Source organism: Eptesicus fuscus, chromosome 11 (assembly GCF_027574615.1).
Source record: "Eptesicus fuscus isolate TK198812 chromosome 11, DD_ASM_mEF_20220401, whole genome shotgun sequence".
NCBI classification, from domain to species: domain Eukaryota; kingdom Metazoa; phylum Chordata; class Mammalia; order Chiroptera; family Vespertilionidae; genus Eptesicus; species Eptesicus fuscus.
In genome coordinates this window covers 63,511,403-63,533,687 of record NC_072483.1, presented here as the reverse complement: position 1 = coordinate 63,533,687, position 22,285 = coordinate 63,511,403, and the positions used below count along the sequence as shown (strand labels likewise).

At 44.1% G+C, this 22,285-nt stretch overlaps 2 protein-coding genes and 1 non-coding gene across 3 annotated transcripts; all 3 read right to left on the bottom strand.

Annotated features, from left to right (window-relative positions):
* Positions 1–1,191: 1,191 nt before the first annotated feature.
* LOC114230423 (nucleolin-like) lies at positions 1,192–15,922 on the bottom strand. Its single transcript, XM_054723526.1, has 8 exons — positions 15,739–15,922; positions 14,481–14,594; positions 9,257–9,629; positions 8,743–8,871; positions 8,547–8,633; positions 8,212–8,353; positions 7,045–7,169; positions 1,192–2,644 (listed from the first exon to the last, which is right to left on the bottom strand). Exons 1-8 carry the CDS (start codon positions 15,754–15,756, stop codon positions 2,637–2,639), a joined length of 996 nt encoding a protein of 331 aa, XP_054579501.1. The 5' UTR covers positions 15,757–15,922; the 3' UTR covers positions 1,192–2,636.
* LOC129150678 (60S ribosomal protein L28-like) lies at positions 2,202–2,576 on the bottom strand. Its single transcript, XM_054722845.1, has 2 exons — positions 2,392–2,576; positions 2,202–2,325 (listed from the first exon to the last, which is right to left on the bottom strand). The coding sequence occupies exons 1-2, from the start codon at positions 2,574–2,576 to the stop codon at positions 2,202–2,204; spliced, it is 309 nt and encodes a 102-aa protein (XP_054578820.1).
* LOC114230529 (small nucleolar RNA SNORD82) lies at positions 8,435–8,504 on the bottom strand. Its single transcript, XR_003616445.1, has one exon. It is a non-coding gene; the product is annotated as a small nucleolar RNA SNORD82 (small nucleolar RNA).
* Positions 15,923–22,285: the final 6,363 nt, after the last annotated feature.

Genomic DNA, 22,285 nt, shown 5'->3' with positions numbered 1-22,285 from the left:
CATTCAAGATGGCAAAGATGTCAACCAAGTAAGCTATTTTCTGCAGTTCACTTTTATTGCTGAAAAGTGCTTCAAACTTCGGTCTTGCTTTCTGATTAAAAAACGTTTTGAGTTCATCACGAAGCTCAAAAACACGTTTTAAAACTTTCCTCTCGACAACCATCTCACTTCAGTGTGAAATAGCAGAGTGTTGTTTGGCGCATCCAAGTCGTTGCACAGTTGCGAAAACAGTCGACTGTTTAAAGTGCTCGCCTTTACAAAATCGACAGAACTTATGATGCTTTTCATTACTTCTTGTAACTCTCATGGCAGTGTCTTCTTGAACAATGTCTTTGGCCGCTGGCAACAGGAAATCCTCAGCAATGGTGTGAGGTTTCATAGCTCTGGCGATTCTGAGTGCCACCAAATATGAAGCTTCAACGGCTGATGCGTTTTGTTTGTAGTACTTGCCACCAGTGTCAAGTCTGGCTTTCTTGAGTCCATCAGCTTTGCTTCTAAAATAGTTGGTATCCTTGACAGCAAAGCTCAGATCCTTGTTATCAAAATGGCGTTTTAGTTTGTTAGGCTTCATAGATTCGGCTGATAGAAGTTCACAACGAATAACACATTGCGGTTTCTCAATTCCTGCTGTAATTTTTGTTTAAACCATACTGTAAAAAATCCTGTTTTCTTAATGTTCTTCTCTACACGCTCCATTGTCATGGGATGGTTTGCTAATGAAAAAATATATAATAGCTTTAATAATACAAAAGATGATACATGGCATAGTTCAGTCAATACAGTTCACTAAAGTTTCCTATGATTTACCATTCTGTGTTGTTTTTTACATACCTGTTACTATCACAAGGGGGCAGTACTCACATCAACCACAGCTGAATATAAAGATGATCGGCATCCAGATGAAGTTCCCATGGTATTCTTTTTTTGCAGTAGTTGATGATTTTACAGTACATGATTTTATATTTACCCAGTAATTATAATTCATGAAGTGTCATTTTACCTCCAATATTGCCGCTTTCAACACAGTAGCTGTTTTTAACAGAGTAGTTGCTTTCTACACAGTAGCTGCTCTCTACACACGTGTGACTGGTCCGCATAAGTACATTATGGCACCAACCCTGTCACATACACCTGTATTTGTACCTGGTGTATGTGATGGGGTTGGCACGATGATGTCATCACGCAGGGTACTCCTATGTGGGCGTATCTGCATGTGTGTGTGGACCCACCTGGAGATGGAGAGAGGAGTGGTGTCTCAGTTCCTAAGACCATCAGAAATATGTGTTTTCCCATGGTCTTAGGGAACCCCTGTGAAAGGGTCGTTTGACCCCCAAAAGGGGTCACAACCCACAGGTTGAGAACCACTGGTTTAGGAAATAATTTGGGGTCCTATATACTTACAAGAAAGACACTAACAGTATGGCGATACAACAGTAGCAAGACACGCTCCTGTCACACCTGACATCAAACTATGTGCTAGATACTTACAACTCAACCTAGTAGGTGCTTAGCAGTTTCAAAAATATTTTTTTTGCCCTAGCTGGTTTGGCTCCATGCATAGTGCATCAGCCTATGGATTGAAGGGTACCAGATTTGATTCCAGTCAAGGACACATGCTGGGTTGCAGGCTCGATCCCCAGTGGGGGGCTTGCAAAAGCAGCCAATCCATGATTCTCTCTCATCATTGATGTCTCTCCCTTCCTCTCTAAAATCAAAATATATACATATTTTTAACCCTTTACACTCGCTTGTTTTCGATTCCTTTATTCTACTGCTAACCGTATTGAGTCACACTCGACATCCGAGTGCAAAGGGTTAAATATATTTTGATTGATTTCAGAGAGGAAGGCAGAGGGAGGGAGATGGAAACATCAGTGGTGAAAGAATCATGGATTGGCTGCCTCCTGTACGCCTGCCCCCGATGGGGTATCAAACCGTGACCTCCTGGCTTATAGGTCAATGCTCATCCACTGAGCCACACCAGTGGGCAGTTTTTAATTTAAAGTCATGAGCAGCCCTGGCCAGTGTAGCTCAGTTGGCTGGGCCAAAGCACAAGCCTGGGTTGTAAGGTTTGATCCCCAGTGGCCGATTGATGGATGTCTCTCTCCCTCTTCCTCTCTCAAAATCAAATTTTTTTTATTTTTTATTTTTTATTTTTTTTGAGGAGAGCTGGCTGATACCTTTGTTTAGGGGGAGGGTGCTCAGGAGCTCTTGGTAGGGCGGGCCTGCTTCCTCTTCACCATCATGGGCTTCTGGCTGCACAAGACGGCACTGGACATGCGCAGATCCGGGTGGTACTTGTTCTTGCGGATCATGTGCCGGATGCTGATCAGGGTGGCCCGGGCGTTCTTGTTGATGGTGGTGCGCACGTAGGCGGTGGCCGGCTCTCACTGGCTGGTTCTTCGCTTCATGATGACCATCACCCCTTTGCCGTTGGGAGCCGGCTCCACGCCCACCATCTTGTGGTGCATCAACCCATTGTAGTGAAAGGAGTTGTGGGCCTTCAGATTATTGGGTTCGGTGCTATACGTCTGCTTGTTCCTCTTGATCAGGAAGCTGGAGCAGTTCTGCACCATCATCTATTGCAGGTGGGCAGACATGGCGGCAGCTCCTCACGCTGCGGCCTCAAAATCAATTTAAACATCTTAAAGAAGTCATGAACACACATGAAACATGACAAAGTATATGAAGGATACAAAAAGAATAGTCAGAGATTTGCTCTAATTCCAGTGAGGAAAGATCTCCCTATATTAGGTATGCCTGTACATCTAAATAATTACATATTTTTAAATACATTTTTATTGATTTCAGAGAGGGAGGTAGATTAGAAACATCAATGATGAGAATCATTGATCAGCTGCCTCCCCCACGCCCTACACTGGGGTTCAAGCCTGCAACCTGGGCATATATATGCCCCGACCAGGAATGGAACCCTGACCACCTGGTTTATAGGTCACCGCTCAATGACTGAGCCACAATGGCTAGGCCAGTGGTCAGCAAACTCATTAGTCAACAGAGCAAAATATCAACAGTACAATGATTGAAGTTTCTTTTGAGAGCCAAATTTTTTAAACTTAAAACTATATAGGTAGGTACATTGTTATTAACTTAATTGGGGGGGGGGGGGTAATGGTAAGATATGTACACATATAATACCTCAATTAAAAAAAAAAAAAAAAAAAGCCGAAACCGGTTTGGCTCAGTGGATGGAGCGTCGGCCTGCGGACTCAAGGGTCCCAGGTTCGATTCCGGTCAAGGGCATGTACCTTGGTTGCGGGCACATCCCCAGTAGGGGGTGTGCAAGAGGCAGCTGATCGATGTCTATCATCAATGTTTCTAACTCTCTATCCCTTTCTCTTCCTCTCTGTAAAGGATCAATAAAATATATTTAAAAAAAAAAACATTATGAAAATTATTAAAAAAATAAAAAAAAACTTAATTAGGGTACTCCTAAGCTGGCCTTTGCTAAAAACGTCCTCAATCTGATTGAGGTACATTCGCTGAGGTCAACCCCTTTCAACTCTCCTATCCACACTCGTCTTGTATACTTGTTTCATCTATCTCCTTTTGTTCATCCTCTCTATATGTCCAAACCATCTCAACAAACCTTTCTCAATCCTCGACACTACATCTTCTTTCACTCCACAACGTTCCCTAAAATTAACTTAATAAACTTTACTTACAGTTTTAAGTCTTAAACTATAGGTACGTTGAATAAAACTTATCATACTTAGTAACGATATTATTGATAAAATTAAATTCTTTACAATATCCATAAAATTAAATCATGACAATGACTAACACTAACGTGAACAATAGCCTTGCATCTCCTTGGAAAGTTTGAGTAAGTCAGGTTTGTATGTTGTTTTTAATTTTAGGCACGATTCCAGAAATGATTGTTCACATAAATATGTAGACCCGAATAAGGAAAGAACAGCAAACGCTAGTTTTTTCAGTTGATTATATGAGTTAGGAATACTATTCCAGGTGTTAAAAATCAACATATCTTCCTTCTCCAGGTCTTTCAAAGCAGACCACTTGTGCTGTGAACTAAGTTCACATTTGTTTTTCTCCAATATTTCTAGATCAGCACAAAGTCGTTCAAATTTTGAGCTCCACAATTCTTTGTGTTTTAAATCCAGCAGTTGCATTTCAAAGTCGCCTATGTCAATATTAAAGGGAGAAAAATTTAATTCTGTTACAGTAGCATTAAGAGGTTTTTTAACAAAGCCTAACGTCGCTTTGCTGTTTCTGATATCCTGAAACCTGTTGAGAAAAGCTTCCCTCATATTTAAAAGTGTTGTTTGAAAATACCAAATGTCAATGTAAGAATTATTTTCTTGGCAATGTTTCAACAGGCTTGGGAAGTGAATCAAAGTTTCTCTTTCAAAATCTTGAGCCAAAAGAGATAATTTGTTTTCGAATGAAATAACTTCTTCTAACATTGAAAAAACTGTGTTTCCTTTCCCCTGTAGTTTACGATTAAGCTGATTTAGATGAGACGTAACATCTACCATGAAATAAAATTTTTGGATCCACTGATCGTTCCATAGTTCTGGATAGTGAACACCCTTCTCAAGAAGAAATGCTTTAATTTCTGTTAATAAGGAAGCAAAACGTTTCAAAACGTTTCCTCTTGATAACCAACGTACCTTGTTATGCAGCAACAGATCTGCATACTCACTCTCAATTTCAACTAATAATTCTTTAAATTGGCGATGATTAAGAGCTTTAGCTATAATGGAGTTGATAATGTTAATCACCAATTCCATAACTTTGCAAATTTCTTCTGGAAATGTCTGTGCACAAAGCGCTTCTTGATGAATGATGCAATGGTAAGTAAGTATCTCATGATTAATTTTTTCTTTCAAAATAGCAACAAACCCGTTTCTTAGGCTGGTCATACTTTTCGCACCGTCTGTTGAAATTGAGACAATTTTATCAAATGGAATATGATGTTTTTCAATGCACTCAATTACAGCATTTGCTATATCCTCTCCACGTGTTTGACCTTTGAGTGGCAATAATCCTAAAAGTTCTTCTTTAGGACCTGTAGATGAAATAAATCGTACAAAAAGGGAAACTTGCGCTGTATCATTTATGTCACAAGACTCACCAACTGCTATTGATAAAGCTGAAACCAATTTAAGATCTTCGACTCGCTGGTCAGTTAAATTCGAAGACATTTTGACTGTCCCATCTTTCACTGTTTTAGCAGACAATGGTAACTCTTTAATTTTTTTTAGAATATCTGCTTTGTTCTTAAAATCCCGAAATAGCTCTTCGGATGCATTTATAAAACAACTTTTTATGTATTCACCGTCTGTATATGGTTTTCCTCTCTTAGCAATCTCTTGACTAACCACAAAACTTGCAATATCAACATTGTTGGAAGATTGCATCCAATAATTAAATACAGAACTTGAGTTTTCTTGACTCTTCTGAAGTTCCTCAACTGCTTTCTTCCTTGCATCACCGACAGGATATTTAGTACTAAATGACTCGTGTTTAGTTGTAAAGTGTCTCTCCAAATTTGATTTCTTGTTATGTGCCAATTTTTCCTGACAAATAAGACAAGTCGGAAGGCCATTTAAGTTTTGAATAAACGCGAAAGTCTCAGTCCATTCAACTTTAAATACACGGTTTTCGTCTTCCGTTTTTCTTTGCTTCTTCTTTGTAGCCATGTCAAACAGGGCACCTAAAAAAAGTTTCATTTTATAATAATAAAGCCACCAACACAAAATAATTACAATTCTTAAATCGATGACAAAAATACCTGTAGGATTTGCCGATGGTTGGAAAAATACAGTTAACTTGCCCTAGCCAGCTTGGCTCAGTGGATAGAGCGAAAGCCTGCGGACTGAAGGGTCCCAGGTTCGATTCCAGCCAAGGGCACATACCTGGGTTGTGGGCTCAATCCCCAGTGTGTGGGTGGGGGGGGGGGTGCAGGAGGCAGCCGATCAATGATTCTCTCTCATCATTGATGTTTCTATCTCTCCTTCTCCCTTCCTCTAAATCAGGCGTCTTCAAACTACGGCCCACAGGCCACATGCGGGTGTTTTTGCCGTTTTGTTATTTTACTTCAAAATAAGATACGTGCAGTGTGCTTAGGAATTTGTTCATAGTTTTTTTAAACTATAGTCCGGCCCTCCAACAGTCTAAGGGACAGTGAACTGGCCCCGTTTAAAAAGTTTGAGGACCCCTGCTCTAAATCAATAAATATATTAGAAAAAAAAAAGAAAAATACAGGTAACTTTATGCTTCGAGTAGGTACTTTTGTCACCCGTGCGTGATTTTCAGACGCGACTAGCACTAACCACTGCACAATGAGACTGCTGACTGGCTCACTCAACTCCTGCTGAATCGTACGTGCCTCCCCCGCGCTGCATATTCCGCGGCCTGCCTGCGCTGTGTCTCCCATCACCCGACCTACCGACAACCCCACTTCTTCAAAATAGACTCGCCCAGGCCGAAAACCGACTTCTGCGCATGGGCCACGAAGTTTCAATCGCACTGCATGTGCTCACCTGCACGTGGTATTTTGTGGAAGAACCACACTCAAGGGGCCACAGAGCTGCATGTGGCTATTGAGCCGCGGTTTGCCGACCACTGGGCTAGGCTATATTTCTTTTGAAGATTTTTAAAATTTAGGGAAAGAGGCATCAATTGGCTGCCTCCTGCACACCCCCTACTAGGGGATCCAGCCTGCAACCTGGGCATGTGTCCTGACTGGGAATTTGATCAGGCAACCTTTTGGTGCATGAGATGATGTTCACCAACTCAGTCACACCGGCCAGAGCTAAACAGTTATTTTTTGTAAGTTCATTATTGCTTGCTGACTCAGGAATTCCTACCACCAGCAAACACTGCCAGGCACTACTGTAAACATTTAACATTCTAACTTATTTAATCCTCACAACACTGGGGGGGGGGGGGGGGGGGGAAAAGGAAAAAGAGTAATTATTTAACCTGGCCAATCAGACTAGAAACACATCAAATAAGGAATTACCTATCAGTATCACAATTACCTAAAGCAGTACATACCTTTTTTACTGTCTTTTCCCTTTGGTTTTTCTAGTTTAATTTCATTGCCAAAGACTTTTAAACCAGTGAGTTCTAAGGCTTTTTCCAGGTCCTCAGCAGATTCAAAATCCACATAGCCAAACTTCCTGTAAGGTGATAAGGCAAAGGATAAAAATTACAGGTTTAAAAAAAGCAAAAGCAAGAGCCCCATTAACATGTATACTAGACAATCAGCAACACTAATGCAATGGGGCAAGCAATGATTACGTTAAAAAGCAGCACACTCTATTAACAAAACTAAGACACTGAAAGCTCAGGATACAGACTGAGGTTTAAGTACCAAGCAAGACCTGATGCAGGTCCACCTCTCAGTTTGTCTTTATTAACTACACTGCTCATAACAGCTAACAAAAGAACTTGTTAAAGCATCAAGGAAGGAGAATCCTGTCTGATTATTTGGATCTAATAGTTTTACATATTTTTAAGAGTAAAAGCTCATAGCTTATTAAAAAATATTTTGTGCTATATCAAAAGTTAAGGGAGATTATGGAAACTTCAATTGGGGAAGGTCATACAATTTAATAATCTAAGTAACAGTTCATTAATGTCTAAACTTTGAAGACGCATTCATGCTTAAGAGTAAAGTACTAGCCGAAACCGGTTTGGCTCAGTGGATAGAGTGTCAGCCTGCGGACTGAAGGGTCCCAGGTTCGATTCCGGTCAAGGGCATGTACCTTGGTTGCGGGCACATCCCCAGTGGGGGATGTGCAGGAGGCAGCTGATCGATGTTTCTAGCTCTCTATCTCTCTCCCTTCCTTTCTGTAAAAAATCAATAAAATGTATATTTAAAAAAAAAAAAAAAAGAGTAAAGTACTAGCCGAAACCGGTTTGGCTCAGTGGATAGAGCGTCGGCCTGCGGACTCAAGGGTCCCAGGTTCGATTCCGGTCAAGGGCATGTACCTTGGTTGCGGGCACATCCCCAGTAGGGGGTGTGCAAGAGGCAGCTGATCGATGTTTCTCTCTCATCGATGTTTCTAACTCTCTATTCCTCTCTCTTCCTCTCTGTAAAAAATCAATAAAATATATTTAAAAAAAAAAAAAAGAGTAAAGTACTAACGTTCTAAAAAGGGAGGAAAAAAAGCATTAGCGGACCCAGGAATACGGTTGGTTTAACTTCGCCTTACCTACCTGGACACACCAATTCTGACATCCACAACAGCAAGATCGTTTTTAGCAAAAACATCACTGATACCCGTTTTTAATTCAGGAGCAGACTTGCTAGAGTTCAGGTTTCCAACAAAGAGATTGAAAGCCGTAGTTGGTTCTGTGGCTACACAAAAAATTAACTCAAATTAATCTGATTTATAAAGTATGGCATGAATTTCATTTCCAGCATAAATTTCTTTACACAGCACATCAGCATACTGCAATGTAACATCAGGTTTCAGTATTAAGTCCCTTTGTTGTTCATCACTTGTGCTATTAGGTGCAAATCCCTCCCCCTCTCCTTTCTGACAAGTTACCTTCCACTTTCTGTTTCTTGGCCTCAGGAGCAGCCTTCTGTTTGGCCATTTTCTTCTTTCCTTTTCCAGGTGCTTCTTTGACAGGTTCTGGACAAGATTTCAAACAATCTGTGTTACCCATAAGTAGCCACACATATCCAGTACCTTCTTTTAAATAAAACTCATACCAAACCACTTTAGAATCTAGCTCAATTACCTTCCTCCTCCTCTTCCTCATCCTCTTCATCTTCATCCTCAGCTGTGCTCTTAGCCTTCACAGGAATAGCTTTTATGGGAGCTTTCTTGCCTTTGGCTTGTGCAATCTCCATAGGTTCTTCTTCAGAGTCTGAAAGAGAAGCTACCTAGTCAAAAATTCAAGAGAATTATCCCCAAACCAACATTAGTTCCAGATAAATCTAAAGGGAAAAAATACATAATACAGTACTGTGCTTAGCAGTTACAGCAAGAATTAACAGATTACTTGGAAGTGAAACCCTATATTATGAAAACTACTCATAGAATGTGCTGTTAAACATTTTATCAGGGGCAGGCAATCATTCATGGCTACCACCCTAGTATAGAACCAGCACAGAGAATCCCTGGGAGGATTTTTATCTACCCCCATGGTGTCATGGAAGGAGTATGTTGGCATGTTGCCCACCCATCCCACAATCTCACCCCTAATGTACCTTGCAAACAAGAGCCCAAGGACTACCAATAGAACACCTTACCATCTTCTTCATCATCATCCTCATCATCTGAGGCAGTAACAGCAGCAGCAGCAGCTTTCTTCACTGCTGGCTGAAATTCATCCTCATTCTCCTCGTCATGCTCCTCCTCTTCACTGTCATCATTATCCTCATCACTATCTTCCTTCTTGGTGTTCTTTGCTCCCTTGGCTGGGGTGGCTGCTCCCTGTCCAGGGGTTGCTACCAATGATTTACCTGGTGTGCCTCCCGTCTTACCAGGTGTGGCTAATGATTTGGCTGGTGTAAATGCTGCCTTTTTGCCAGGGGTGGCAACTGCAATCTTTTTTGTTGGGGGAACCATCACCTTCTTTCCTGGAGTTGTAGCCTTCTTGACTTTTATCTGAGGAATGATAACCTGGAAATTAAATAAAAATAAACATGAGTCTATTTTTAAAAGAGTGACCACTGGTTCCCACATAAATGAGTGCTAAATTCTGGCACTACCTCTGGTTCAAGACTACATGCATTAGATAATACTAGCATCATGCTAAACTATAGCATCATGTTACACATCCTTCTCTGTACCTATGAAATCACAGCCCTAATTTTCAGGTAAAATATCCAATCATAATGAACCTATAACACTTCAAATACCTCTGGACCCAGACTTGTAAATTTCTGTACCTTATCCTCTAGTAATTGCTCAGCTTTGGCAAAGCTCTTCACCATGCCAAACAGTACCCAAATGCAATCTGAAAATAGACTATCTGGATCTCATCTGCTACTGTGTGGTCCGAGGAAAGATTTTTTACAGCCTCAACTTTTTTTCTCTTCTGATTATGATAACCAATGTTACATGTTGTTTTAAGGATTATGAATTAATTCCTATAACTAAAAGCTCTGTTAAGTGTTATTAAATCATTTGGGGAGGTGGTATAAAGTTCACTGAAAGCTCAGTATTAGGACCAGAGATAAAATATCAAATAGGCTAGACAGTCCTTGCAAAATTAATACAAAGAGTGAGCAGTTAGCTTGATAAAAACATTATCTACATTCAAGTCACACTCAAAGCTACTTTTTGTTGACCACCAATTTTAACAAGTTATGTGTTAAAATAAAACTTGTAGTTGCCCTGACCAGTTTGGCTCAGTGGATAGAGCAACAGCCTGTGAACTAAAGGGTCCCAGGTTCAATTCCGGTCAAGGGCATGTACCTTGGTTGCAGGCACATACCCAGTAGGGAATGTGCAGGAGGCAGCTGATCAATGTTTCTCTCTCATCAATGTTACTCTCTATCCCTCTCCCTTCCTCTCTGTAAAAAAAAAATCAATAAAATATATTTAAAAACAAAAACAAAACTTAATAGTTGTCTTTACTGTGCTTAGCCAGCACAGCCAAGGGTTCGGCGAGCCTGAGGGAGGGCCAGCGAAGGATGAAGAAAAGACAAAGAGAATAAGCTGGGTCTAGGTGGATCTTCTGAGGCCACAGAACAGAGCCAGACTGCAAGCTGATGCTTTATTTTATAGTCAGAGGTAAACAAGATAATTTACAATGTTCTTATAAGTTTCACTTGTTTTGGCAGCACTTGCTGCACCTCTCACAGCCCATTAGCTACCCAGGAAAGATCTAGGGAGCAGTCACAATATCAAGCTTAATTATGCTAAGAGGGCTTTGCCCTCTAAGCTGGGACTTGTTAGCGGCTTTGCCAGCAGGTCAGTCCAAGGCTTAACCCTATAACTGCTCCCTACATCTCACCCTTCTTTTAATTTTAAGCTACTAATAATGGAAGTAAAACTTAAACATCAAGAACAAAGTTCTATTAAAATATTAACAAAACAATGCCAATGTAAAACCCAGACATGGTTATTAATAAAATACACCAATGCAACACTACAATAATAGAGAAATCAAACTACAGTAACATTTTTCTACTAAATGGCATTTTCTTTTGATTTACTCAAGAGTCCTCGGACTTGGCTGTGCAAGAGTTTGCAGAAGACTGGCAGCTAACCAATGCAGCATGGCCAGAAACATGATTGAGGGAGTAGCTTCCACTTCTTACTTTTCTGCCATCTGCTGGGCCTCAGTTGTTAACTTCTTCAGCTGACCTCATGTTTGCACATTGGTCTTTTTTGTATAGCCTTCGTCATCTTCTTCCTTTTCTGCTTTGTTGTCATCGGGGCAACTCTGTCTTTTGAACGATGGGACAAGGAGCTTCTCTGGGTCCATTGTGGTGATGTATGTAACGCTCTGGCACCCAAATTGGCTGTGCTGCTCCTTCTGGAAAGATACAAACACAACCCCTTCCCCACATCATTACTGGATCTGGTCCAAACCATTGTCCAGTTTGTGCATCCTTCCGGGCTAACCTCGCGGAGGCTTTCTACAGGAGGCCCGATGACTTTCTGCTGCTGTATGACCCTCTGCATCGCAATTCAAAAAATTATCAAGTATAAAGAACATGACTGAGTTTGTTTTGAGGTGACACATAACATCCATCTCCCCCTTTCTGTTTTATTTTTTTTTAATATATTTTATTGATTTTTTTACAGAGAGGAAGGGAGAGGGATAGAGTTAGAAACATCGATGAGAGAGGAACATCGATCAGCTGCCTCCTGCACACCCCCTACTGGGGATGTGCCCGCAACCAAGGTACATGCCTTGACCGGAATCGAACCTGAAGGGATACCAGTTTTATGACAAATTTGATATTGTTGACAAAAATGTTGAAAAGTAGCACTAGTGTATGCGGGTCCATTGTCTGTCTTTAGCTCTAAAGGGAGGACCTAGTACTGCAAAGGCAGCTAGGCAATGATTAACTACATGCTTGATGTACTCTCCCATTTGGGAAGTCGCAAAGATAAAGTGGGAACAGGTATGACATTAACATATAACTATCTATGCTTACCAAATTCCTGTATGTGGGTGACATCCATTTGCCAAATTTGATTAGGTTTAAGAACCCCTAGGATTAACCCCCAACGATTGTACAGGACAATGAATTACACACTGAGAGCACTGCTTAACAATTTGACAAGCTTGCTCCCTAGAAATACCGAATTGTTTGCGTAAGGCAGCATAATTTTTGTGATGCAAAGCCTGGGAGGACTGGGCAAGAGAAAATGGGGTAGCCTCTTGCATTACAGCAAGGAGGCGATCAATAGATTGACCCCAGTGGGTGTATGTGTCGTAGGGAAAATTAAAACCTGTAAGGAAAGGGAGTAATCAATTCTAATAAATTGTGCTGAACTTTATGTAAGGCTGTCTTGGCTTCCTCTGTCAAGCAGCGTGGGGATGACAAAGATAAATCTTCCCTTAGTATATGAAATAAAGGGCTTAAGTCAGCAGTGTTTAATTTTAAAGCAGGTCAAACCCAGTTAATATGCCCTAATAATTTTTGGAAGTCATTTAATGTAAGTAAAGTGTCAGTCCGAATTTGAGTTTTCTAGGTGTTATTGTTTTTCCCTCAATAATGCTGCCAAGACAAGAAAAAGGAAATGTCCTTTGAACTTTTTCGGGTGCTATGCATAATCCAGCACAATGTAGGAAATCCTGCAAATCTATATAGATATTATTTATATGTGTTTCATTTTTATGAGCTAAGAGAATGTCATCCATATAATGAATAAGCCTCGAGATATTTTTTCCTTATAGGATGTATGGCTGCAGCCACAAAATCCTGACATAAGGTAGGACTACTGGCCATGCCCTGAGGCAATACTTTAGCATAACTTCACCCCCATCATCCCAAATCCACTGGAGCTGTTCCCTTGCTTCCTCCAATCCTTACTCATATTTGGGAGCAAGAGCATCGTCCAGAGGGCTCTCTCTCATAGGAGCTGTAGCCCCAGGGACTGGAGGCGCCTCCGGTGGTGGAGTAGGAAGCCTGTTTTGATTCCCCTGCCACATTCCTCCACTCCCTTTCTGGAGTGCGCTCTAGGCCAGTGATGGCGAACCTATGACACGTGTGTCAGCACTGACACGCGTAGCCATTTCTTATGACACGCGGCCGCTAAGGCGGCCGCATGCCGAGGATGAAACATTTGCTGCTCCTGAGGATGAAACATTTGCGAAATAATGTTTTTTCCTCAAAGTGACACACTACCCGAGTTATGCTCAGTTTTTTGGCGAAGTTTGACACACCAACCTCAAAAGGTTGCCCATCACTGCTCTAGGCAGTCCTGAATCTAGGACCACAGACTGAAAGTACAGGCAGGCATTTCCTCTGGACATTCAGCTATACAATGATCGCGAAATTGTTTTCCTGCCTTCTCCCATGCCTCTACATTTACCTTTTCTTCCTCAGAAAACCATGGGCAGGTTTTACTCACAAAATCCACAAAATCGAAAAGCTGTTCATACCTCACAGAACAGCCCCTTGCTTGGAGCACAGCCTTAAGCATGGATACACATACATTCTTTCCCTGTAATCCTGAATTTCCAATGTTTTTCACCTTGCTAGTACTACACTCCTACCTTACTTACTGTGTATGCACATCTTGGGGCCTCCTTTCACCTGACAATTGCAGTTCCCTCACACTCAGGTACGCACTGAGTGCCACTTGGGACACGCCAGCACAGCCAAGGGTTCGGCGAGCCTGAGGGAGGGCTAGCGAAGGATGAAGAAAAGACAAAGAGAATAAGCTGGGTCTAGGTCAGTGATGGGCAACCTTCTGAGCTTGGTGTGTCAAACTTCGCCAAAAAACTGAGCATAACTCGGGTAGTGTGTCACTTTGAGGATCACTCCCTACACTTTACAGTAAGCAACAGTAGCCAGGAGTACCAGAGTATCATTATCAGCACAAAGGGAGGTGGCGTTCCTCACTCCACAACATTATAAAATGTGACTAGTATTACAAAACTCATACAAAAACAACAAACAACAACAACAACAAAAAAAAAACAGAGACCTGCTTGGCAGCTAGGAAACGAATCTGGTAAGGCTAACCTCAGACCTGAATATAATGCTCAGCACTGCCACACACAAGGCAGCTAACTGTCCAGGCTGTTTCCTCCCCTAGCATGTGCGGCTAGTATGTTGAAATTGGAAATGATTTAATACATCATCACACTAAGCCCTGTAGAGGGCACATGAGGAAGAGGCTCCAGATCTTTTCTCTCAAGCTCATCCAAATACCCTTATGGTATTTTTGACACTCAACCATTACAAAAGGGCATATATGAAGGAATACAATCTTACCTTTGCCAGTATTTTCAGACATACAACATGACTGTATAGGACTCTGCATTAAACTGTACATAATTACCTCTTCTCCACTGCTTTCATCTTCTTTATCTGACATTTCCTCATCTTCACTATCTTCTTCTACCTCTTTTGGAGGAGGAGCCATTTTCTTGGACTCACCTTGATTTTTACCAGCCTAAAACAGACACGATTATTAGCACATTACACCTCCCACATTTCAGGCCACTACCATTTTGCTCACATTCCTCATAGTACAATGGTCATCTCCCTTTCTCAGAACCCACTTTTCATTCTGTTAAATATTACAAATAACATAATCCAACTTTAGGTAAAAAGACAATTTCAAAGAAATCACCTCCCTCTTCCTGTTTCCTTAAGCTCATCCATCTTAAAATTTATACTTCCAAAATCTACTCTTATATCAGGCAAAATTTCTTAATACTCACTAGCCTACAATGGGACCATTTTAATGGCCAATAACTCAAAACCTCACCTGGGGAAAACTACCTTAAAAAACCCTTTGATGATGGCAATGGGGGGGGGGGGGGGGGTCCTAATATATGGTGACAGGAGATGTGACTGCGTAGTGAACACATGGTGCAATACACAGATCTTGTAACATAGAAATCCACACCTGAAACCTATATGTTCACGTTGACCAATGTCACCCCAATAGTTTAAGAAAAAAAAGCCTTCAGTAAATTCTGGCACCTTATCCCACCACTCCTCTGAAATTAAATTAGGCCAACATTAAAGAAAAATCATGTCTTAAGCTAAGTTTAAGACCATTGGTCTTATAATTTTCTTTCCCGGGGAAACCCCGCCCCAGTGCCACGGGGACATCTCCACAATGTGCGCACAGCCAGGCACTGAAAGCACGCAGCGGGGCCTCCAAACGAAGAAATCCCCCCGCTCCCCACCTCACGGAACGGTCCCCTCCGGAGATGTCAGGACCCACGCGGCACAGCCCACTTGGCGGGCCGCCCGCTGAGGCACTTGCTTCAGGAGGCGGTGTCCCGCTCACACCGGTCCCAGGAGTTTGGCCTCATCCCTCTACCGAGGAGAAGCGCCCCCTCGGGACTACGCTCACTAGCGAAGTCTTTCCACGCCGAATCAGCAACACCTGCCGAAGCTCTCCACTGAGCCAAAAAGTACCCAAAAACGCGAGACCTCCGCACTAATCACGCGAGACTTCCCGCAGCATGGCACCCTCGAATGCGCCTGGGACAGCGCGCAGGCCCTCCTCCTCGCGGCGCCGCGCGCGCGCTCCTCAGAAAATAGGCCTCGGCGTCCGTGATTGCGCGAGGAAGGCCTCTTACCTTTGCGAGCTTCACCATGCCGGCGGCTAATGACGGTGGAGTGTGTGGCGGGTGAATGGCGTAGATGTGCCCAAAGGAATCAAACGGCGACGATGGCGGCCGCTGGTACTGAAGAACCGGAGCGCGTACGTCTCGCTACCAGCTAGAGCTCGAGACTGAGGCGAAAGACTGAGCCTGCCCAGTAATCCCCTCTGGAAAAGCGACTCTGCCCTCGTTACTCCACTTCAACCAATCAGAGTTTGCGCTCATCCCACAAGCCAATCGCGAATCTCCATCGAGGGCGTCGCGGGGCGGAACCTGGGCAGGAGTGGGCGGGCCAAGGCCGCCAGAGGAAAGGATGGAGATTCCGTTAGGGCGGCCTGGGGGGAGGTTCGCTTTGTGCAAGGCCGACGTTGATTGGGTGGTGGGCGCGCGGTTACTGAAGTGCCCTCCGCGGAGCCTGCGCCTTGACACTGACATTTTTTTGGCGCCGCGTGTGCCGATTTCGGGGGGCTGTGGGTACTGGCCCTTTCCTGCTCCCGATCTGTCCGGATCCTGTCGATTCGGGCAGTTATTCGATATCGCCGTCCCGCACTCCATGCTTAGCTTCTCGGCTGCCATGGAGAAAGGAATTCGCCCATATTTTCTTGATGAGCCCGAGACCTAGGTTCACAACGCCAGAGTGGGAGGCCCACCTTAGCCCGGGTCAGAAAATCCCCCGGTCGGTCTGCAAGGGATTCCTTCCCGGACAGACCATCCCTTTCCAGGGACAAGGAAACCCGGCCTCAGGCGGCAGAGTGAAAGGACCTGGCCTTCCTCTCCTGGAGGCAGCCTGAGAACTTCACCTGCCAGCTCAGGACTCAGCCCTCAGCTCTCAGTGATGAGAGAAAATCATTGATCGGCTGCATCCTGCATGCTCCCTACTGGGGATCCAGCCTGCAACCCAGGCATGTTCCCTGACCAGGAATTGAACCAGGGACCTCAGGGTGGATGGCACCACCCTTAACCAACTGTGCCAGTGACCTGCTGGATGAGGGCTGGTCATGGGCTCAGTTGCTCACCCTCCCTGACTCTCCTGCTGCACCTCCTAGTCCGGGCCTGTGGTCAGCTTTCCCTTCTACCTCCAGAAGGCTGAGCCCTACCAGAGAGAAATCCTGCTATACACAGGTCGGGGTTTCTAACCATACTGCTCAGCAGCAGCTCAGAAAATCTTCCAGGAGCTTCAAATGGATCTTGCCTCTGGTTTCCATCTCCCCAGCATCTATTCCCTGTCTTCTCTCCAGGGATCCTCACTTCTCCCCCACCCCCCACCCCCATCATTTATCCATTTTCCCCTTCACAGGGAAATAACAGACCTCCCCAGGGTGTCCCCACCTTGGAGTTGCATACAGCCCTGGTCCTTAGCTTTCCCCTCCAGACCCTGGGGAAGCTGGAGTCTCTCTAAAACAATATCCTTTCACTGGGGACAGGGGAGCCTCTCTCCACCTCTCCCTCACCCTCCTTTCCTTCTCTTGTCCTTCACAAGAGCAAGCAGCAGGGAAGAGGAGAAAAGTTGCTGCCAGTCCCTCTCAGGACCCCCAACACCCCCTTGATTGCTAGCCCAAAGGACACTTCTGAACCTTCTCGTTCTGCACCTCTCTGTGACTTTTACCTTGACCATGTCCTCCATGGAACCTTTCCCCTGCCTCCTTTCTCTTCCTCCACATTCTTCCTCCTCCCTGTAAGTTCTCTCGTTGGATAATGCTCTTGGCTCTGTGGTCTCGACTCCTTTCTGTATATACCCCTACCTCCTGCCCTCTGCTTGGGGCACCTTCTCTGGCAGCAACTGTGGCTCCACCTCCCAGTGGGGGGGCTGCCCCCAACCCCCATGGTGCCCAAATGGTGTTCCTCTCCAGGAACAACTTGCCTCCTGGGATCCAGAAATCTCCCTTTGGTGTTCTATAACTCTTCATATTTAGAATGTCACAAACTGAACCCAGCTTCTTCTTCCACCCCGAACTGCCATTTTTCATACCTCATTAAATGAGACACACCAACCAGCCCTCTGTGCCAAGAGCCAGATATTACCTTAGACCAGTGGTTCTCAAGCTTCCTAATGCTGCAACCCTTTAATACAGTTCCTCATGTTGTGGTGACCCCCAACCATAAAATTATTTTCGTTGCTACTTCATAACTGTAATTTTGCTACTGTTATGAATCGTAATGTAAATATCTGTGTTTTCCTATGGTCTTGGGCGACCCCTGTGAAAGGGTTGTTCAACCCTCAAAGGGGTCGGGACCCACAGGTTGAGAACCGCTGCCTTAGACCCAACCTCTCCCTCAACTCCCACAGCAGGGGCTTCCCAAGGCCTGGCCTTTGGATGTCTTTGGGACCTGTCCACTGCTCTACTCACTACTTCCATTTAAGCCTTCATCATTTCCTGCCTGGATCATTGCAGCAACTCTGAATCAGCCTTCCCAACACCAGCCTCCCTGGCACCTGTAGCATAATCCACCACACTGCATGCAGCACACCTGGTTTTTAAATCAACGGTTATGGGTTATGGGTGAGTATGCTTCTTGAGGTCATGTGGAATTCATCCTCTAACAGCGTCAGCAAATGGTTGGTGCTCAATAAATGCTGATTCCATGAATGATGGCTTAGAGCTGTTGGAGGAATGTCAGGTTAAGCCAGGGAGGTCCCAGGAACTCTGGTGGGTATTCCAGACAGTGTGGTATCACAGATACTCCAGAGAACAGGGCATCTGCTCTAGGTCCTCCAGTCTAACCCCAGCCCATGGCCACCTTGCCTGAGCGGGAGCAGGCTTCCCAGCAAAGGACTGTCTTTCCTGAATCCCCACTGTTCCCCACCTGGGCCTCAGCCTCTGTTCCTGTCCAGTCCTCCAGCTGCCCTCCTGTGCAGAGGATTGAAAGAAGGTGAGGTTGAATGTAGCTGAGGATCTGGACCTCAGCCTTGTAAATTCAGAAACCTGATTTTTAAAAGATCATTTATACCTCACACCCATTAAGATGGCTATTATTAAAAAAAAAAAAAAAAAAAAAGCCCTGACTGGTTTGGCTCAGTGAATAGACCGTCGGCCTGTGGACTGAGAGGTCCCGGGTTCGATTCTGATCAAGGGCATGTACCTTGGTTGCATGTACCTGTGGGAGGTGTGTGGGAGGCAGCTGATCAATGTTTCTCATCGATGTTTCTGACTCTATGTCCCTCTCCCTTCCTCTCTGTAAAAAATCAATAAAAAATATATTTTTAAAACAATAAAACAACAAGCCATAGCCAGTTTGGCTCAGTGGATAGAGTGTCAAGGGCACATATCTCGGTTGCAGGCTCCATCCCCGGCCCCAGTGGAGGTGCCTACAGGAGACAACCAATCTATGTGTCTCTCCCATCCATGTTTCTCTCTCTCTGTCTCTCCCCCTCCCTTCCACTCTCTTTAAAAATCAATAGAAAAATGTCTTTGGGTGAGGATTAACAAAAGAAACAAAACAAAAGAACAGGTGTTGGTGGGGATGTGGAGAAATCAGAACCCAATACTGTGCTAGTAGAAATATAAAACAGTGCAGCTGCTTTGGAAAAGAGTCTGGCAGCTCCTTAAATGGTTAAACAGAGTTACCAGATAATCCCACAAATCCACTCATATGTATATACCCAAGAAAAATGAAATCATATGTCCATATAAAAATGTGTACATGCCCTAGCTGGTTAGGTTCACCGGATAGAGCATTGGCCTGTGGACTGAAGTGTCCCGGGTTCAATTCCAGTCAAGGGCACATGCCCTGATTGCAGGCTCGATCCCCAGTAGGAGACAAGCAGGAGGCAGGCTATCAATGATTCTCTGTCATCATTGATGTTTCTCTCTTTCTCTCCCTTTCTCTCTGAAATCAATTTAAAAAATATATATAAATATATAATTGACCGGGAATTGAACCATGACCGCCTGGTTCATAGGTTGATGCTCAACCACTGAGCCATGCTGGTCAGGCTGAATTGTACACTTTAGTGGATGAAAAGAGGTTCTGTGGAAAGTAACCTCACAGGATGGTCTGATCATAAACTCCTATCTGGGCAGCTCATGGTGAGCAGTCACAGCCCAAATCTATAACTTTGTTTTTTAAATATATTTTTTATTGATTTTTTTAGAGAGAGGGAAGGGAGAGGGAGAGAGAGAGAGAAACATCAATGATGAGAGAAAATCATTGATCAACTGCTTCCTGCATGCTCCCTACTGGGGATCCAGCCTGCAACCCGGGCATGTGCTCTGACCAGGAATTGAATCAGGGACCTCAGGGTGGATGGCACCACACTTAACCAACTGAGCCACACTGGCCAGGGCAGGTCCACAACTTTTTAGTAAAAGGTTTATCTTGGCCTTTAACAAGCCCTGTCCATTGTTTCTGTGCATCTAGGTTAACATACTTTTGAAATAACCACCCTCAAGAGCACATAATTATTACATAATTATCCTATAATCCAATCCCTGCCTCTCTTTCCCAACTCCATGTAATCTCCCTGATTTTCCCTCCTTAATTTCAAGTGCATACAAAAAGCTGCTAAACTGTTATTTTCTGGAGCCTTTGAGATCTTGCTCCCCAGTATGTCATCCCTTTGGCTCAAATACACTCATAAAACTTCTCCACAGGTTCAGACATTTTTTATGTTGGTACTTTATTTTTTTTAAATATATTTTATTGGTTTTTGACAAAGAGGAAGGGAGAGGGATAGAGAGCCAGAAACATCAATGAGAGAGAAACATTGATCAGCTGCCTCCTGCACGCCCCCTACTTGGGATGTGCCTGCAACCAAGGTACATGCCCTTGACCGGAATCGAACCTGGGACCTTTCAGTTCGCAGGCTGATGCTCTATCCACTGAGCCAAACCGATTAGGGCTTCACGTTGATACTTTAAAAGGGTGACTAAAAAAAAATAAAAAATAGCCCTAGCCGGTTTGGCTCTGTGGATAGAGCTTAGGTCTGCAGAGGAAAGCGTTCTGGTTTTGATTCTGATCAAGGGCAAGTACCTTGGTTGCAGGCTCCTCCCCAGCCCAGACCCTGGTCAGGGGGTTGTGCAGGAGGCAACCAATCGATGTGTTTCTCTCACACTGATGTTTCTCTCTGTCTTTCCCTCTCTCTTCCACTCTCTCTAAAAAAATCAATGGAAAAATATCCTCAGGTAAGGATTTTAAAAAAAAAAAGGTGACTATTATGGCATATGAATGATATCACAATAACAAATTCTATATAAAAATATATGAAGTTTAAGGAGAAATACATGAACCATGACCATTATTTGGAGACCTACAATGGAAGCTGAATCAGAGGTAGTTTGGCAAACATGGAAGGCCAATTGACTACCTTCACAACATATCCAGAATCCCAACCCTCCTCAGCATCGCCACACTGCCAAGACAGCGAGATCTGTTCCCAACTTCCCCCCTCTGCTTTCCAGCATCATGGCTTTCTTTGACATCTCCGGAATCACCCAGGTACACTCACTTCCAATCCAGGACTCATTTCTCTCATCTGAGGACAAGAGTGACATTTTGATTCCTGTTGCCTCCCATGAGATCAGCAGCAGCTCCAGAGCTCCCCATGGGGAGCTGGGCCTCGCCTGCTGCCTGGGAGAGTGGGAGCTCAGCAGATGTTTCTGGAGTCAGGAAGAGACTTATCGAGGAGATGTCATTTAGGTTGAGACCATAAGGGAAGGGGAGAGTATCCTGGGCAGGCACAGCAGCTTGTACAAAGGCCCTGGAGAGAGGGCAGGTGCCCTGTCGAGGACTCAAGGGAGACAGAGGGACTTGAAGACTCTGGATCCATGTCAAGGAAGAAGACCCACAGCAGAGGGAGCTAGAGACCCAGATAGAGGTTTGAAAGACATACATGAGACACCTTTCAATGCAGCTGCTCAAAACTGTTTACATACTCAAGGGGATTCACTGGCTCCCAGTACTGCAAAGTGCTGGGCACCCTGACTCAGCACATCAGGGCTGGCTTGATCCAGCAGCTCAAAGTTATCATCCTGGACTCTATTTTGTGTCTTTCTTCCCCCACTTCTCCATGTCAGCATCATGCTCAAACCAGCTTTCATCATTGTGGCAAAATGCCTCTCTTGTTGCAGTTCAAGCAATAAACCTCATGTCTATATATCTTAGAGTCAGGAGGGAGCTAGAAATATCCTTCCCAGCTACCCAGCTAAAAAGAAAGTCTACTCCACTGCCCTTGGGTAATAGGCTGACCCAGAAGCCAGGTAATAGGACTGTGCTGGTAAGTGTGGGCCTGAGCCACCACCCTGCCCCCAGGCTTAACTGGGTCCGTATTTGGGACAGTGGGTATCCAAGAATAATCAGGGGAGTGGCTAGACAACAGAGAAGGGTCATGTGAGACAACCACAGTAGCCAAAATGCTCAAATTCTTCTTTTTCTAATAAATATTTATTGTTCAGATAATTACAGTTGTTCCTCTTTTTTCCCCCCCATAGCTCCCCTCCACCTGGTTCCCATCCCACCCTCTGCCTTTACCCCCCTGCCACTGTCCTCATCCATAGGTGTACGATTTTTGTCCAGTCTCTTCCCA

Bases quoted from the DNA above. Each gene is read 5' to 3' on its own strand.
- LOC114230423 (XM_054723526.1), bottom strand. The intron at 8,634-8,742 runs GTAATTGAGCTA...AATCTTGTCCAG, and splicing joins TGAGGAAGAGGAGGAGGAAG to AACCTGTCAAAGAAGCACCT. The intron at 7,170-8,211 runs GTAGGTAAGGCG...ATCACCTTACAG, and splicing joins GTCAGAATTGGTGTGTCCAG to GAAGTTTGGCTATGTGGATT.
- LOC129150678 (XM_054722845.1), bottom strand. From the start codon at position 2,576: ATGGTGCAGAACTGCTCCAGCTTCCTGATCAAGAGGAACAAGCAGACG. The intron at 2,326-2,391 runs GTGAGAGCCGGC...CACCCTGATCAG, and splicing joins ATGAAGCGAAGAACCAGCCA to CATCCGGCACATGATCCGCA.